The following is a 17,588-nucleotide window of genomic DNA, read 5'->3' as shown; positions in this document are numbered from 1 at the left end:
ATGATTGCTCCCAGTTCTTATCCAACCACACAGTGCAGCAGAATGACTGTTCTCATTCCTCATCCAACCACACAGTGCAGCAGAATGATTGCTCCCACCACACAGTACAGCGGAAAATGATTGCTCACAGTCCTCATCCAACCACACAGTGCAGCAGAATGATTGCTCTCATTCCTTATCCAACCACACAGTGCAGCAGAATGATTGCTCTCATTCCTTATCCAACCACACAGTGCAGCAGAATGATTGCTCCCACCACACAGTACAGCGGAAAATGATTGCTCACAGTCCTCATCCAACCACACAGTGCAGCAGAATGATTGCTCCCAGTCCTTATCCAACCACACAGTGCAGCAGAATGACTGCTCTCATTCCTCGTCCAACCACACAGTGCAGAATGATTGCTCACAGTCCTTATCCAACCACACAGTGCAGCAGAGTGATCGCTCCTAGTCCTTATCCAACCACAGTGCAGCAGAATGATTGCTCCCAGTCCTTATCCAACCACACAGTGCAGCAGAAAGATTGCTCTCATTCCTTATCCAACCACACAGTGCTGCAGAATGATTGCTCACCAGGGACGTGCAGTCAGGGGAGGCAGGGGAGGCAGTGCCTCCCCTGTCATAATGTTTAAAATAATACAAAGAAGATACTTATAACACAGATTCTGTGTCATATCAATCTTCTTTGTATTATTCTTATAATTTTGTCTGTGAAAATAAAGGTAACTGTGGATGGGAGGCAACGAGAACGCTGCCTCCCGCTGACATTAATAAAGTAGCTGAAGCTGGGGGCGGGGCCAAGCCACCGGCAGGAAAAGGCCATTCAAAAAAGTGAGGAGAAGAGGCAGCTCTAACTCTGCCTCAATCTAAAACAAAGCAAGCCCCTGCCCCTTCTCTATCCCTCCCCTCTGTCTATCATTGTCATTATACTCCCCTCCTCCAATACCAATCACCTCTCCCCTCCCCATACACGGAGAGGAGGTGTCTGAGCATCTGGCATTGAATGTGTGTGACCAGTATGTTCCCCCAGGCACCCCATGCTCTGTGTCCCCTACCTTAACACAGCCACCATGCAGTAGAATCACTTATGTGTTTAAGCTGCAGCAGTGCAGCTCATCCTCCGACCAGTGTGATGAACTGCAGCCAGCTGATCATGTAACATAAGCCCAGCTCAAGGCAGAGGCACCCAACGTGACAGAGCAGGGGCTGACTATACCCTCACCTCTCATCACTGCTCCTTTCCCGGCCGGCGCTCAGTCTCTTGGAGGAAGACCCTGTACACAGAGACTCTTGTATGTGAATGCTGATTAGATGTAATATATGGGTAAGCTGGCAAAGTTTGCGACTGAGTCAGTAGTCCCAACTTAGAAAATAGATTTATTTAACAGCTGCTGATTTTTGTAGCTTTACTATTTTAACCATAACTATCTGATATAGGCATGAGTTAGATTGAATGCTGAGGACATGATTTTTATTCCCAACTAAGATGCCATTTTTACTATTTATTTAACAGAGTGTGTTGTTTTCTCATGACTTTTAATATTCCTAAATATTCCTACCAAAAGAAGGTTTTTGTGAGCAGTTTGGTGGCCTAATGGTTAGGTGCTCTGCTTTGTCCTTGCTAGGGTAGCACATATATATATATCTTTTAGTTCTAAACTGAATATTAAAATATAGTTTATTATGTCTTTATGACACTATATATTATATTTTCTGTTGTGAAGGATTCCCCTCCCCCTAAAATAAAAGTCTAGATCCACCCCTGGGTGACACTGCATTTGGGGCTGTTTGTGCTGCATGTCCCTGGAGGCAGAGGATGATATGCAGGGGAGCCCCATCAGAGCACAGCCTGGGTAGAGAATTACAAGCATGGACATGGAGCATAATTTGGCCGGTTACCTACGTCATATCCATCTATCCTATCCATATCTGTAGGTGCCTTCTGATTATAACCAGGTGTAATGTATACGGGGTGATAGATTATATGCTATACACAGTATTATTGTATGTATTACGTGTGTGCTTTGTATTCCTCCTTTGTGTGGTGATATTGCACAGGTGTCAGTAGAATGGATACCGCATGTACTCCAGCAGTGCTGTGTTGATGATCAGGTTTATCCATATACAGGAGTCCTGCTGTACAGTGCTTTCTGTAGGCTTCCTGGCGGGGCATGGCAGGGGGCCCAGGTCTGCCGTCCCCCGTCCCCCCTCCTCCTGAGTATACTTACCTTGATACGGAAAAGTGGGTCTCTACTCCTCCACAGCACCATCTTCCCAGTGACAACTTTGGGACTATAGTGTCGCACAGTGAAAGTAAAGACTCTGGAGTCTTTTCTTTCTATTGCATATGTGCAATATTCCTGAATATCACTGGGAAGGTGTGGCACTGTATATGCAGTAAATCTGGCTCTGATACTAGCCAGTGCCTCCCCAGCCACTGACCTCACCGCACGTCACTGTTGCTCACAGTCCTTATCCAACCACACAGTGCAGCAGTGATAGCTCACAGTCCTTATCCAACCACACAGTGCAGCAGAGTGATTGCTCACAGTCCTTATCCAACCACACAGTGAAGCAGAATGATTGCTCACAGTCCTCATCCAACCACACAGTGCAGCAGAATGATTGCTCCCAGTCCTTATCCAACCACACAGTGCAGCAGAATGACTGCTCTCATTCCTCGTCCAACCACACAGTGCAGAATGATTGCTCACAGTCCTTATCCAACCACACAGTGCAGCAGAGTGATCGCTCCTAGTCCTTATCCAACCACACAGTGCAGCAGAATGATTGCTCCCAGTCCTTATCCAACCTCACAGTGCAGCAGAATGATTGCTCTCATTCCTTATCCAACCACACAGTGCAGCAGTGATAGCTCACAGTCCTTATCCAACCACACAGTGCTGCAGAATGATTGCTCACAGTCCTTATCCAACCACACAGTGCAGCAGTGATAGCTCACAGTCCTTATCCAACCACACAGTGCTGCAGAATGATTGCTCACAGTCCTTATCCAACCACACAGTGCAGCAGTGATAGCTCACAGTCCTTATCCAACCACACAGTGCAGCAGAGTGATTGCTCACAGTCCTTATCCAACCACACCGTGCAGCAGAATGATAGCTCACACTCCTTATCCAACCACACAGTGCAGCAGAGTAATTGCTCCCAGTCCTTATCCAACCACACAGTGCAGCAGAGTGATAGCTCACAGTCCTTATCCAACCACACAGTGCAGCAGAATGATTGCTCACAGTCCTTATCCAACCACACAGTGCAGCAGAATGATAGCTCACACTCCTTATCCAACCACACAGTGCAGCAGAATGATTGCTCCCAGTTCTTATCCAACCACACAGTGCAGAAGAATGACTGTTCTCATTCCTCATCCAACCACACAGTGCAGCAGAATGATTGCTCCCACCACACAGTACAGCGGAAAATGATTGCTCACAGTCCTCATCCAACCACACAGTGCAGCAGAATGATTGCTCTCATTCCTTATCCAACCACACAGTGCAGCAGAATGATTGCTCTCATTCCTTATCCAACCACACAGTGCAGCAGAATGATTGCTCTCATTCCTTATCCAACCACACAGTGAAGCAGAATGATTGCTCACAGTCCTCATCCAACCACACAGTGCAGCAGAATGATTGCTCCCAGTCCTTATCCAACCACACAGTGCAGCAGAATGACTGCTCTCATTCCTCGTCCAACCACACAGTGCAGAATGATTGCTCACAGTCCTTATCCAACCACACAGTGCAGCAGAGTGATCGCTCCTAGTCCTTATCCAACCACACAGTGCAGCAGAATGATTGCTCCCAGTCCTTATCCAACCACACAGTGCAGCAGAAAGATTGCTCTCATTCCTTATCCAACCACACAGTGAAGCAGAATGATTGCTCACAGTCCTCATCCAACCACACAGTGCAGCAGAATGATTGCTCCCAGTCCTTATCCAACCACACAGTGCAGCAGCATGACTGCTCTCATTCCTCGTCCAACCACACAGTGCAGAATGATTGCTCACAGTCCTTATCCAACCACACAGTGCAGCAGAGTGATCGCTCCTAGTCCTTATCCAACCACACAGTGCAGCAGAATGATTGCTCCCAGTCCTTATCCAACCACACAGTGCAGCAGAAAGATTGATCTCATTCCTCATCCAACCACACAGTGCAGCAGAATGATTGCTCCCAGTCCTTATCCAACCACACAGTGCAGCAGAATGATTGCTCCCAGTCCTTATCCAACCACACAGTGCAGCAGAATGATAGCTTACAGTTCTTATCCAACCACACATTGCAGCAGAGTGATAGCTCAACAGTCCTTATCCAAACCACACAGTGCAGCAGAGTAATAACTCCCAGTCCTTATCCAAACCACACAGAGCAGCAGAGTGATAGCTCACAGTCCTTATCCAAACCACACAGTGCAGCAGAGTGATAGCTCACAGTCCTTATCCAAACCACACAGTGCAGCAGAATGATTGCTCCCAGTCCTTATCCAACCACACGGTGCAGCAGAATGATTGCTCCCAGTCCTTATCCAACCACACGGTGCAGCAGAATTAATTAATTGCTATTTGTTCTTTCATTCATCCATAGATAATTTGTCATGTTCTTGAGAGGGTGACTCTATATGATTGAAGACATCATCTCTGCATGAGGCATTATTTAAGCTTGCAGAGGTTATGTTTATGACAGTGGTTCCAAGGTTCTTCATCACGTATGTTGGCTACTTCAGCTGGTATGACACGTGGAATTGACATCCTCTCTCTCTGTACTCTGTACCAGTAGTCAGTTATTTTGCAAAGTTTTTTCACAGAACTAATGTGTTGTCTATCAACCACAATATTGTATTGTGCGTTTTCTCCCATAAGTAGTGATGATAGAGCACATGAGCACATATTTAGTTGTGTTAGTACACAGAGTACTTCATCTTGGTGGAGGCATTAAGAGACTATACATCCTGCAAGCTGATTATATTATCTTGCAATTTTGTGTCTTCGTTTCCTCCTGACCTGTTTATCTGTTTGGGTTGAAAGAACCCCTTCCTGTTCAGGTGTTTCCACATTTGCAGAGAAAGTAGTATACTCCCAGCCAGACCAGCAGCAGAGGCAATAGTTAACACAAGGCTCAATCCGTCTAAAAAAAAAAAAGAAAAAATATTTAAATAGCTTGCATGTATGATTTGGTTGTTAACATGTAAATTGCATGGGTTAAACTGGATTAATTTAGGACATGCATTATCCTATATGAAGTGGGATGGTGACCTGGACACCTAGAGGTTCCCACTTAATACCACTGGACCAAAAGTCTCACTAACGTCTCCTGTCCTTTTATTGTGGTTATTGGGATGTCATGTTCCCATTCCCCATGAATTACCCACTACCACACCCAACAAAACTCAACAACACAAAACTCAATTGTGCTTTGCATTCTGAATAACGGAATCTCTGACTAAGTAAATCAGCCACACGGTGAGATCCTTGCTATGCCCGACCTTGACTATGCGATTTCCTTTGAACTCCCCCAGAGTCCAGTTTTTTACTATCTGTGCTTGAGATTTTGTATATGTACGATTTTGACTGAGTGCCAGTTTTGACTATACTTTGTACTAGATAGTACACTTGATAGTCAAGATTGACTTGCCTGCACAGTCTATCTAGCCTTGCGATACCGACCTCACGGGACCGCGCATCGGGATCGAATCGGTATCGCAAGCTGCCTAACACCTTGAGATGTGCTCTAACTTTCCTTAAGATTTTGACTATATAGTCAAAATCTTACAGATTTATCTCACCGTGTGCACACACCTTTACATATGTAAGTTCCTGTGTCATCAGTCATTTTACATTTTCCTGATTTTCACATCACAGACACCATCTCTACTAGGTAGGTTTGTTTTATAAACTATGAAACACACAGATGTACAACACTTGAATTATCCCCTATGACTAAGCACAACTTAGTGCCCCCCCCCCCCCCCCCGATTTCTGATAGCAGGATGCTGGGGTCCACATTAGTACCATGGGGTATAGACGGGTCCACTAGGAACCACTGGTACTTTAAGAGTTTGAGAGTGTGGGCTGGCTCCTCCCTATACGCCCCTCCTACCACACTCAGTTTAGAAAGTGTGTCCGAAGGAGCCGGTCACAGCTAGGGGAGCTCCTAGAGCTTCTTTAGTTTTGTTTTTTTCTAAGAGTTCGTATAGGCACAGGGAGGCTGCTGGCAACAGCCTCCCTGCTTGGTGGGACTAAAGGGGGAAGTAGTGTCTGCCCTGCGGGGTCTGAGCCACTATCTCTGCTGACAGGACACTGAGCTCCTGAGGTTGCTGATCGTTAGCCGCTCCAGGCGACCGCTCACTTCCGCAGCATGCCGCCACCCCCTTACAGAGCCAGAAGACTTCGGAGGCGAGTGAGTCACCGGCCCCCCTGGCAAGCGGGGAGCCGGTGTGAAGATGGCGGCAACAGGGTAGGGAGTGCAGTACTAGGGAGCGCAGTACTAACTGCGCTCCAGGGCTCAGCGGTACATGAGCCAGTGCCTATACCCTACACTAGTCAGCAAGCCTGTCAGGGTCCCCGGATCGCTACCAGCAGAAATCCTCAGGCCCAGTATAATATAATGAAGAGCGGGAAGCAGTGCCATGTTCGGGGGGCAGAGCTTCTCCTCAGAGCGGACCCAGCAGCGTTCAGCATAGTTTTCCTGCCTGCAGTTCCTGTACACAGACACTGACAGAGAGAGCTGTCCCTCCAAGCAACTCCAGATATCCTGTGCGGTACCAGGGGGTTGTAGAGGGGGGGGGGGGGGGGCTGTGTAAAGTCTGTGTAGTCTATTAAGGTACACAGACAGCGCTGGTAGTTTTATTAGTTCTACCTTAAAAAGCGCTGTGTGTGGGTTGGCTCCAATCTCTGTGTCTCTCTGTGGCATACTTGGGGGGAAACTGTGTCTGACATTTCCGTGTGTGTGTGTGTTTAATATCTCACATAGCCATGTCTAGGGACTCTCTGTCATATGCTGCAGAAGAGGTTTCCTCTCGGGAAGGATCCATTCCATGTACACGGGATTGTAATGCGTTGTCTCAGATCCCTTTTGCTGAACCTGAGTGGTTAACTTCTATCAAAGAAATGATCTCTCAGATCTCTACTAGGGTAGCTAATACTGAGACTGAAACTCAGGTGTTGAAGAAGTCTATGGCAGTTTGGTCCGGCTCTGTTCCTATTCCTGCAAAATCCCCTGGCATGTTCCCACAGAAACGTGCACTTGCCCAATTTATGCAAGATGACACGGATACCGATTCTGATACTGCAGATGGTGATGGGGATGTGCTGAGGGGGGCGGCATCCCTTGCTAAGGGGGTGCAGCTCATGATTGAGGCCATTAGAGATGTGTTAAATATTAATGACAACACCTGAGCAGGTTGAGGAGGCTTACTTCACTGACAATAAGAAAGCCTCGCTAACCTTTACTGCGTCTAAAGAATGAAACGCTATATTTGAAAAATCCTGGGAAAACCCGGAGAAAAAATTCCAGATCCCAAAAAGGGTTCTGGATGCTTTCCCCTTCCCTGAAGAAGATAGGAAAAAATGGGAAAACCCACCCATTGTTGACGCATCTGTCTCCAGACTGTCTAAAAAGGTGGTTTTACCTGTCCCGGGATCTACCGCGTTAAAATAACGGGCTGATTGTAAGATTGACACTACGCTCAAATACATTTACACTGCTCCAGGAGTGGCGTTAAGGCCCACTATTGCCTGTGCATGGATTTCTAAAGCCATAGTAAAGTGGTCAGGTACATTACTAGAGGATTTGGATACAATGGATAGAAGTGACAATGAATTGTTTTTACGTAACATACAGGATTCTGTGGAGTTTATGGTGGAATCCATAAAGGACCTGGGTACGCTGACTGCATGGATATCTTCCATGTCTGTCTCAGCATGCAGGGGACTCTGGCTACGCCAATGATCTGCAGACGTGGAATCCAGGAGAAGTGTGGAGAACCTACCCTACACAGGTCAGGCTCTATTCGGGGAAGCGTTGGCTGCGTGGATTTCCACGGCAACCGCGGGTAAGTCACATTTCCTTCCCTCTGCTACACGTTCTACAAAGAAACCATTTTCTTTAGCTGTGCCGCAGTCCTTTCAGACCGCTAAGGCAAAAGAGTCCAAGCCTCCTACCTCTCTCTTTAGAGGTGGTAGTGCAAAATCCATAAAGCCTGCACCCGCAGGCTCCCAGGACCAGAGACCTGCTTCTGGTCCCTCAAAATCCTCAGCATGACGGTGGACCACAAAGCCTGGAGGACGGGCTGGTGGGTGCGAGACGTTTCAGAAACGGGGGGTCATTCCGAGTTGATCGTAGCTGAACTAAATTTAGCACAGCTACGATCATTCACACTGACAGGCGGGGGGACCACAAGCACAGGGCTAGTCCGCCACGCATGTCAGTACCCCCCCCCCCCCCCCCCCACTCCCCAGCAGAAGTGTAAAGGCATCGCACAGCAGTGATGCCTTTGCACTTCCAGAATATCTCCCGACCAGCGCAGCTTTAGCGTGCTGGCCGGAGCTACTCGTCGCTCCCCAGCCCGCAGCGGCTGCGTGTGACATCAGGCAGCCGCCGCGTCCCCCCCCCAACGGTCCGGCCACGCCTGCATTGGCCGGACCGCGCCCCCCTAAACGGCGGCTTAACGTCGCCGTCCAGCCCTCCCACCCAGCGACAGCCTCTGTCTCGGAGGCGATTGCTAGGCAACGACGGCTGCCATGCGCCGGCGCATGCGCAGTTCCGACCCGAACGCTGCGCTGCGACAAACTGCAGCAAGCGATCGGGTCAGAATGACCCTCACGTCTGGGTGTCATCCGGCCTGGATCCCTGGGTACAGGATATTGTTTCTTCAAGTCAGGCTTGCCAGCCCTGCTGGCAGACAGGACAATTCTTCTGGAGGCCATCAGAAAATTGGTGATGTCAGAGGTCATTGTTCCGGTCCCACTTCAGCAGCGGAACAAAGGTTATTATTCGAACCTTTTCGTGGTACCAAAACCGAATGGTTCGGTACGGCCTATTCTAAACTTAAAATCTTTGAATCCTTATCTCAGGGAGTTCAGATTCAAGATGGAATCTCTGAGAGCTGTCATCTCAGGACTGTCGGAGGGGGAGTTCCTGGTGTCCCTGGACATCAAGGATGCTTACCTCCACATTCCCATTTGGGCGCCGCATCAAGCATATCTCCGGTTTGCGCTGATGGACGATCACTATCAGTTCCAGGCACTACCGTTTTGCCTCTTCACAGCACAGAGGATCTTCACCAAAGTGATGGCGGAGATGATGATTCTCCTCTGCAAACAGGGTGACCATAATTCCATATCTGGACGATCTCCTGATCAAGGCGTCGTCCAGGGAGAGGTTGTTGCTTTCCATCGCGGCTGCTCAGGAGGCATGGTTGGATCCTAAACCTTCCAAAGTCTCATCTGGAGCCGACAAGGCGGCAGTCTTTCCTGGGAATGATCCTCGACACGGAAGTGCAGAGGGTATTTCTCCCAGTGGAGAAAGTGTTGGTGATTCAAGCAATGGTCCGGGAGGTCCTAAAGCCTGCCCGGGTATCGGTTCATCAATGCATACGCCTTCTGGGGAAGATGGTTGCTGCCTACGAGGCTCTTCAGTATGGCAGGTTTCATGCTCGACCCTTTCAGCTGGACCTATTGGACCAGTGGTCGGGCTCTCACCTACACATGCACAAGAGGATACGCCTGTCTCCGAAAGCCAGGATTTCACTCCTCTGGTGGCTGCAACTTCCACACCTTCTGGAAGGGAGAAGGTTCGGAATTCAAGACTGGATCCTTTTAACCACAGATGCAAGTCTAAGAGGCTGGGGAGCAGTCGCTCTGGGGGAAACCTTTCAGGGACGATGGTCGGATCAAGAGTCGCTTCTCCCAATAAACATCCTGGAACTCAGGGCCGTTTACAACGCCCTTCTGCAAGCAGCACACCTTCTACAGGATCGGGCTGTTCAGGTGCAGTCGCACAATGTGACCACAGTGGCCTACATAAACCGACAAGGCGGAACGAAGAGCAGAGCTGCCATGGCAGAGGTGTTAAAAATCCTCATCTGGGCAGAAAGGCACGCGGTGGCGATGTCGGCAATCTTCATTCCGGGCGTAGACAACTGGTAAGCAGACTTCCTCAGCAGACACGATCTCCATCCAGGGGAGTGAGGCCTCCATCTGGAGGTGTCCGAGGAGGTAATCGGTTGGTGGGGTGTTCCTCACATAGACATGATGGCCTCCCGCCTCAACAAGAAGCTACGGAGGTACTGTTCCAGGTCAAGAGACCCACAAGCAGTGGCGGTGGATGCACTGGTAACACCGTGGGTGTTCAAGTCAGTGTATGTGTTCCCTCCACTTCCTCTGATACCAAAGGTTCTTCAGCTCGTGAGAAGAACAAAGGTTCTAGCAATCCTCATTGCTCCGGACTGGCCAAGGAGGACTTGGTACGCGCATCTGCTGGATCTTCTGCTGGAAGATCCACTGCCTTTACCTCTTCGGGAGGATCTGCTTCTGCAGGGGCCGTTCGCTTATCAAGACTTACCGCTGCTTTGTTTGACGGCATGGCGGTTGAACGCCAGATCTTAGCTCGGAAGGGTATCCCGAGTGAGGTCATTCCTACCCTGATACAGGCCAGGAAGGGGGTAACGTCTAAGCATTACCATCGCATTTGGAAGAAATATGTTTCTTGGTGTGAGGCCAAGAAGTTTCCGGCGGTGGAGTTTCAACTTGGATGTTTTCTCCTTTTCCTGCAAGCAGGGGTGGATATGGGTCTGAGACTGGGCTCCATCAAGGTCCAGATCTCTGCGTTGTCCACCTTCTTCCAAAAACAATTGGCTGTTCTTCCTGAGGTTCAGACCTTTTTGAAAGGTGTTCTGCACATCCAGCCTCCCTTTGTGGCGCCTACGGCTCCATGGGATCTTGATGTGTTGTTGCAGTTCCTGCAATCTGCTTGGTTTGAGCCTCTACAGGAGGCTGATCTCAAGTTTCTCATGTGGAAGGCGGTCACCTTGTTGGCCTTGGCTTCTACATGACGTGTGTCGGAATTGGGGGCTTTATCTTGTAAAAGCCCCTATCTGATCTTCCATGAAGACAGGGCGGAACTTAGGACTCGTCCACAGTTCCCACCTAAGGTTGTGCCGGCTTTCCACATCAACCAACCTATTGTGGTGCCAGTGGCTACTGACTCCTCAATTGCTTCAAAGGCCTTGGATGTAGTGAGGACTTTGAAGATTTACGTGAAGAGGACGGCTCGTCATAGGAAAAGTGACTCTCTGTTTGTCCTCTATGATCCAAAGAAAATTGGATGTCCTGCTTCTAAGCAGTCAATTTCACGCTGGATCAGGTTCACTATCCAGCATTCTTATTCCACGGCAGGATTGCCATGTCCGAATTCTGTAAAGGCCCACTTTACAGAGTAAAGTGGGCTCTTCCTGGGCGGCTGCCTGGGGTGTCTCGGCGGTGCAACTCTGCCGAGCAGCTACTTGGTCTGGGTCGAACACGTTTGCCAAGTTTTACAAGTTCGATACTTTGGCCTCTGATGACCTCAAGTTTGGTCAAGCAGTGTTGCAGGAGCCTCCGCGCTCTCCCTCCCGTTCTGGGAGCTTTGGTACATCCCCATGGTACTAATATGGACCCCAGCATCCTCTAGGACGTAAGAGAAAATAGGATTTTGGTTACCTACCGGTAAATCCTTTTCTCGTAGTCCGTAGAGGATGCTGGGCGCCCGCCCAGCGCTTCGTTTTCCTGCATTGGTTTTCTGGTTCAGTGTTACCTGGTACCTAGGTAAGTTCTGCATTATTTACTGTTTCAGCTGTTGCTGAAGTTATTCCGGCATGTTGGCCGGATTTTCATGTTTGTGTGAGCTGGTGTGAATCTCGCCACTATCTGTGTAATTCCTTCTCTCGAAGTATGTCGTCTCCTCTGGCACAGTTTCTAGACTGAGTCTGGTAGGAGGGGCAAAGAGGGAGGAGCCAGCCCACACTATTAAACTCTTAAAGTGCCAATGGCTCCTGGTGGACCCGTCTGTACCCCATGGTACTAATATGGACCCCAGCATCCTCTACGGACTACGAGAAAAGGATTTACCGGCAGGTAACCAAAATCCTATTTTTAATAAATAAATCCTTTTGGTATTTTTCTCTAAAACACAGCTTAGTTTACCTTCATTTACAGTTTTGATGCTGATATTTTTGAATGTCAACATGGTACGTCAGCATCTGCAGAATGTCGACATGTGAATTATCAACATCCTGCAGGGACCAGAGGGTGAGTACTAGGGTAATGGAGGGGAGGTTAGGGATAGGGTCTGCTGCAAGTCATCATCATATCATCGCCGGACGCGGAAGACTCCAGGTTAGTCACTGCTAGACCACCAGGAACCTTTTTCGACATTCTATTCATGTGCACATTTCATCAGTGTCGACATGATGAATGTAAACAAGACAAGCATGTAAATATGAATGTGGACAAAATATGCCTAACACACAAAAATAGTCATGAGAATGAAATGACATTGGGAATGTGTTGTATACATGGCACTATTGTTTCTGATGTCTTCTGGTACATACTGGGGCTGATTCAGAGGCTGATTCAGAAGTAACTACAGCTGGCTCTATTGTTGGTCGCCCATCTGCAAATTTATGCAGGGTCCTTCCCTTGTGTACATCTGTGCGTCTGGATGTACAAGGATTGCAGCGGCTGTACACACAGTAATACCAATTGCGTGCTTAGATGCCACCATCGGTTGCACCATCAAAAAATAGGATTTTAATACCTACCGGTAAATCCTTTTCTCTTAGTCCGTAGAGGATGCTGGGGTCACTTCAAGAATCATGGGTTATAGACGGGATCCGCAGGAGACATGGGCACTTTCAGACTTTCAAAGGGGTGTGAACTGGCTCCTCCCTCTATGCCCCTCCTCCAGACTCCAGTTATAGGAACTGTGCCCAGGGAGACGGACATTTTGAGGAAAAGGATTTATTGTTAAACTAAGGTGAGATACATACCAGCTCACACCTCAAGCACGCCGTACAACATGGCATTTAACACAACGCAAGTCAACGGCAGGAACAACATCAGCAACAGGCTGACTATAACGTAACACAACATGTGTGTAACCATAACTAATAACTGCAGATACAGGGGGTCATTCCGAGTTGTTCGCTCGTTATTTTTTTCTCGATACGGAGCGATTAGTCGCTAATGCGCATGCGCAATGTCCGCAGTGCGACTGCGCAAAGTAAATTTGCTATGCAGTTAGGTATTTTACTCACGGCATTACGAGGTTTTTTCTTCGTTCTGGTGATCGTAATGTGATTGACAGGAAGTGGGTGTTTCTGGGCGGAAACTGGCCGTTTTATGGGTGTGTGCGAAAAAACGCTACCGTTTCTGGGAAAAACGCGGTAGTGGCTGGAGAAACGGAGGAGTGTCTGGGCGAACGCTGGGTGTGTTTGTGACGTCAAACCAGGAACGAAACTGACTGAACTGATCGCAGATGCCGAGTAAGTCTGGAGCTACTCAGAAACTGCTAAGAAGTGTCTATTCGCAATTCTGCTAATCTTTCGTTTGCAATTTTGATAAGCTAAGATTCAGTCCCAGTAGGCGGCGGCTTAGCGTTTGCAAAGCTGCTAAAAGCAGCTTGCGAGCGAACAACTCGGAATGACCCTCACAGTACGCTCTGGGACGGGCGCCAAGCATCCTCTACGGACTAAGAGAAAAGGATTTACCGGTAGGTATTAAAAATAAGAATTTACTCACCGGTAATTCTGTTTCTCGTAGTCCGTAGTGGATGCTGGGACTCCGTAAGGACCATGGGGAATAGCGGCTCCGCAGGAGACTGGGCACAACTAAAAGAAAGCTTTAGACTACTGGTGTGCACTGGCTCCTCCCACTATGACCCTCCTCCAGACTTCAGTTAGGATACTGTGCCCAGAAGAGCTGACACAATAAGGAAGGATTTTGAATCCCGGGTAAGACTCATACCAGCCACACCAATCACACCGTATAACTCGTGATACAATACCCAGTTAACAGTATGATAACAACTGAGCCTCTCAACAGATGGCTCAACAATAACCCTTTAGTTAAACAATAACTATATACAAGTATTGCAGACAATCCGCACTTGGGATGGGCGCCAAGTATCCACTACGGACTACGAGAAATAGAATTACCGGTAAGTAAATTCTTATTTTCTCTGACGTCCTAAGTGGATGCTGGGACTCCGTAAGGACCATGGGGATTATACCAAAGCTCCCAAACGGGCGGGAGAGCGCGGATGACTCTGCAGCACCGAATGGGCAAACTCTAGGTCCTCCTCAGCCAGGGTGTCAAACTTGTAGAATTTAGCAAATGTGTTTGACCCCGACCAAGTAGCTGCTCGGCAAAGTTGTAGAGCCGAGACCCCTCGGGCAGCCGCCCAAGAAGAGCCCACCTTCCTCGTGGAATGGGCTTTCACAGATTTAGGATGCGGCAGTCCAGCCGCAGAATGTGCAAGCTGAATCGTACTACAGATCCAGCGAGCAATAGTCTGCTTTGAAGCAGGTGCACCCAACTTGTTGGGCGCATACAGGATAAATAGCGAGTCAGTCTTTCTGACTCCAGCTGTCCTGGAAACATACATTTTCAGGGCCCTGACTACATCCAACGACTTGGAAGCCTCCAAGTCTTTAGTAGCCGCAGGCACCACGATAGGTTGGTTCAGATGAAAGGCTGACACCACCTTAGGGAGAAATTGGGGACGAGTCCTCAATTCTGCCCTATCCATATGGAAAATCAGATAAGGGCTTTTACATGACAAAGCCGCCAATTCTGATACACGCCTGGCCGAAGCAAAGGCCAACAACATGACCACTTTCCACGTGAGATATTTCAATTCCACGGTTTTAAGTGGCTCAAACCAATGTGACTTTAGGAAATCCAACACCACGTTGAGATCCCAAGGTGCCACTGGAGGCACAAAAGGGGGCTGAATATGCAGCACTCCCTTAACAAAAGTTTGAACTTCAGGCCGTGAAGCCAGCTCTCTCTGGAAGAAAATCGATAGAGCCGAAATCTGGACCTTAATGGAACCCAATTTCTCTGACGTCCTAGTGGATGCTGGGACTCCGTAAGGACCATGGGGAATAGCGGCTCCGCAGGAGACAGGGCACAAAATAAAAGCTTAAGGATCAGGTGGTGTGCACTGGCTCCTCCCCCTATGACCCTCCTCCAAGCCTCAGTTAGATTTTTGTGCCCGGCCGAGAAGGGTGCAATCTAGGTGGCTCTCCTGAGCTGCTTAGAATAAAAGTTTAGTTTAGGTTTTTTTATTTTCAGTGAGTCCTGCTGGCAACAGGCTCACTGCATCGTGGGACTAAGGGGAGAAGAAACGGACTCACCTGAGTGCAGAGTGGATCGGGTTTCTTAGGCTACTGGACATTAGCTCCAGAGGGACGATCACAGGTTCAGCCTGGATGGGTCACCGGAGCCGCGCCGCCGTCCCCCTTACAGAGCCAGAAGAGACGAAGAGGTCCGGTGAAATCGGCGGCAGAAGACATCCTGTCTTCAGTCTAAGGTAGCGCACAGCACCGCAGCTGTGCGCCATTGCTCTCAGCACACTTCACACTCCGGTCACTGAGGGTGCAGGGCGCTGGGGGGGAGCGCCCTGAGACGCAATATAACAATATACCTTAGGTGGCAAAAAGAATACATCACATATAGCTCCTGGGCTATATGGATGTATTTTAATCCCCTGCCATTTTTACACAAAAAAGCGGGAGATAAGGACGTCGTGAAGGGGCGGAGCCTATCTCCTCAGCACACAAGCGCCATTTTCCCTCACAGCTCCGCTGGAAGGACGGCTCCCTGACTCTCCCCTGCAGTCCTGCTTCAGAATCAGGGTAAAAAAGAGAAGGGGGGGCATTTTTGGCAGCAAATAACGATAATAACAGCAGCTATAAGGGAATAACACTTATATAAGGTTATCCCTGTATATATATATATAGCGCTGGGTGTGTGCTGGCAGACTCTCCCTCTGTCTCTCCAAAGGGCTAAGTGGGGTCCTGTCCTCTATCAGAGCATTCCCGGTGTGTGTGCTGTGTGTCGGTACGCGTGTGTCGACATGTATGAGGAGGAAAATGATGTGGAGGCGGAGCAGTTGCCTGTGTTGGTGATGTCACCCCCTAGGGAGTCGACACCTGACTGGATGATTGTATTTAAACAATTAAGTGATAATGTCAGCAATTTGCAAAAAACTGTTGACGACATGAGACAGCCGGCAAATCAATTAGTGCCTGTCCAGGCGTCTCAGACACCGTCAGGGGCGCTAAAACGCCCGTTACCTCAGTGGGTCGACACAGACCCTGACACAGATACTGAGTCTAGTGTCGACGGTGACGAGACAAACGTAATGTCCAGTAGGGCCACACGTTACATGATCACGGCAATGAAAGAGGCATTGAACCTTTCTGACACTACAAGTACCACAAAGAAGGGTATTATGTGGGGTGAGAAAAAACTACCAATAGTTTTTCCTGAGTCAGAGGAAATAAATGAGGTGTGTGAAAAAGCGTGGGTTTCCCCCGATAAAAAACAGCTAATTTCTAAAAAATTATTAGCATTATATCCCTTCCCGCCAGAGGTTAGGGCGCGTTGGGAAACACCCCCTAGGGTAGATAAGGCGCTCACACGTTTATCTAAACAAGTAGCGTTACCGTCTCCTGATACGGCCACCCTCAAAGAACCAGCTGATAGAAGGCTGGAAGATATCCTAAAAAGTATATACACACATACTGGTGTTATACTGCGACCAGCAATCGTCTCAGCCTGGATGTGCAGTGCTGGAGTCGCATGGTCGGATTCCCTGACTGAGAATATTGATACCCTGGATAGGGACAATATTTTGTTAACTATAGAACATTTAAAGGATGCATTACTATATATGCGTGATGCACAGAGGGATATTTGCACCCTGGCATCAAGAGTAAGTGCTATGTCCATCTCTGCCAGAAGAGCGTTATGGACGCGACAGTGGTCAGGGGATGCGGATTCCAAACGGCACATGGAAGTATTGCCGTATAAAGGGGAGGAGTTATTTGGGGCTGGTCTATCGGACCTGGTGGCCACGGCAACGGCTGGAAAATCCACCTTTTTACCCCAGGTCACTCCACATCAGCAGAAAAAGACACCGTCTTTTCAAACTCAGTCCTTTCGTTCCCATAAGTACAAGCGAGCAAAAGGCCACTCTTTTCTGCCCCGGGGCAGAGGAAGAGGAAAAAGACTGCACCATGCAGCCGCTTCACAGGAGCAGAAGCCCTCCCCTGCTTCTGCCAAGTCTTCAGCATGACGCTGGGGCTTTACAAGCAGACTCAGATATGGTGAGGGCCTGTCTCAAGAATTTCAACGCGCAGTGGGCTCACTCGCAAGTGGATCCCTGGATTCTACAGGTAGTATCGCAAGGGTACAAACTGGAATTCGAGGCGTTTCCCCCTCGTCGGTTCCTGAAGTCTGCTTTACCAAAGTCTCCCTCCGACAGGGAGGCAGTTTTGGAAGCCATTCACAAG

At 48.7% G+C, this 17,588-nt stretch overlaps 2 protein-coding genes across 3 annotated transcripts in view; one reads left to right on the top strand and one right to left on the bottom strand.

Annotated features, from left to right (window-relative positions):
• The window catches only part of LOC134903470 (zinc finger protein 436-like), a 153,607-nt gene that overhangs the window by 90,513 nt on the left and 45,506 nt on the right, over positions 1 to 17,588 (top strand). The gene's annotated exons all lie outside the window — the stretch shown is intronic.
• MADCAM1 (mucosal vascular addressin cell adhesion molecule 1) overlaps positions 4,551 to 17,588 on the bottom strand; it is a 151,350-nt gene continuing 138,312 nt past the window's right edge. The window contains 1 exon segment of the mRNA XM_063914473.1: positions 4,551 to 5,155. Coding sequence (XP_063770543.1) covers positions 4,929 to 5,155 — 227 coding nt within the window. The 3' untranslated portion in view covers positions 4,551 to 4,928.

This window comes from Pseudophryne corroboree, chromosome 1 (assembly GCF_028390025.1).
Source record: "Pseudophryne corroboree isolate aPseCor3 chromosome 1, aPseCor3.hap2, whole genome shotgun sequence".
Lineage (NCBI taxonomy): Eukaryota > Metazoa > Chordata > Amphibia > Anura > Myobatrachidae > Pseudophryne > Pseudophryne corroboree.
The sequence above is the reverse complement of the archived record's forward strand: the minus strand, read 5'-3'. Positions and strand labels throughout refer to the sequence as shown.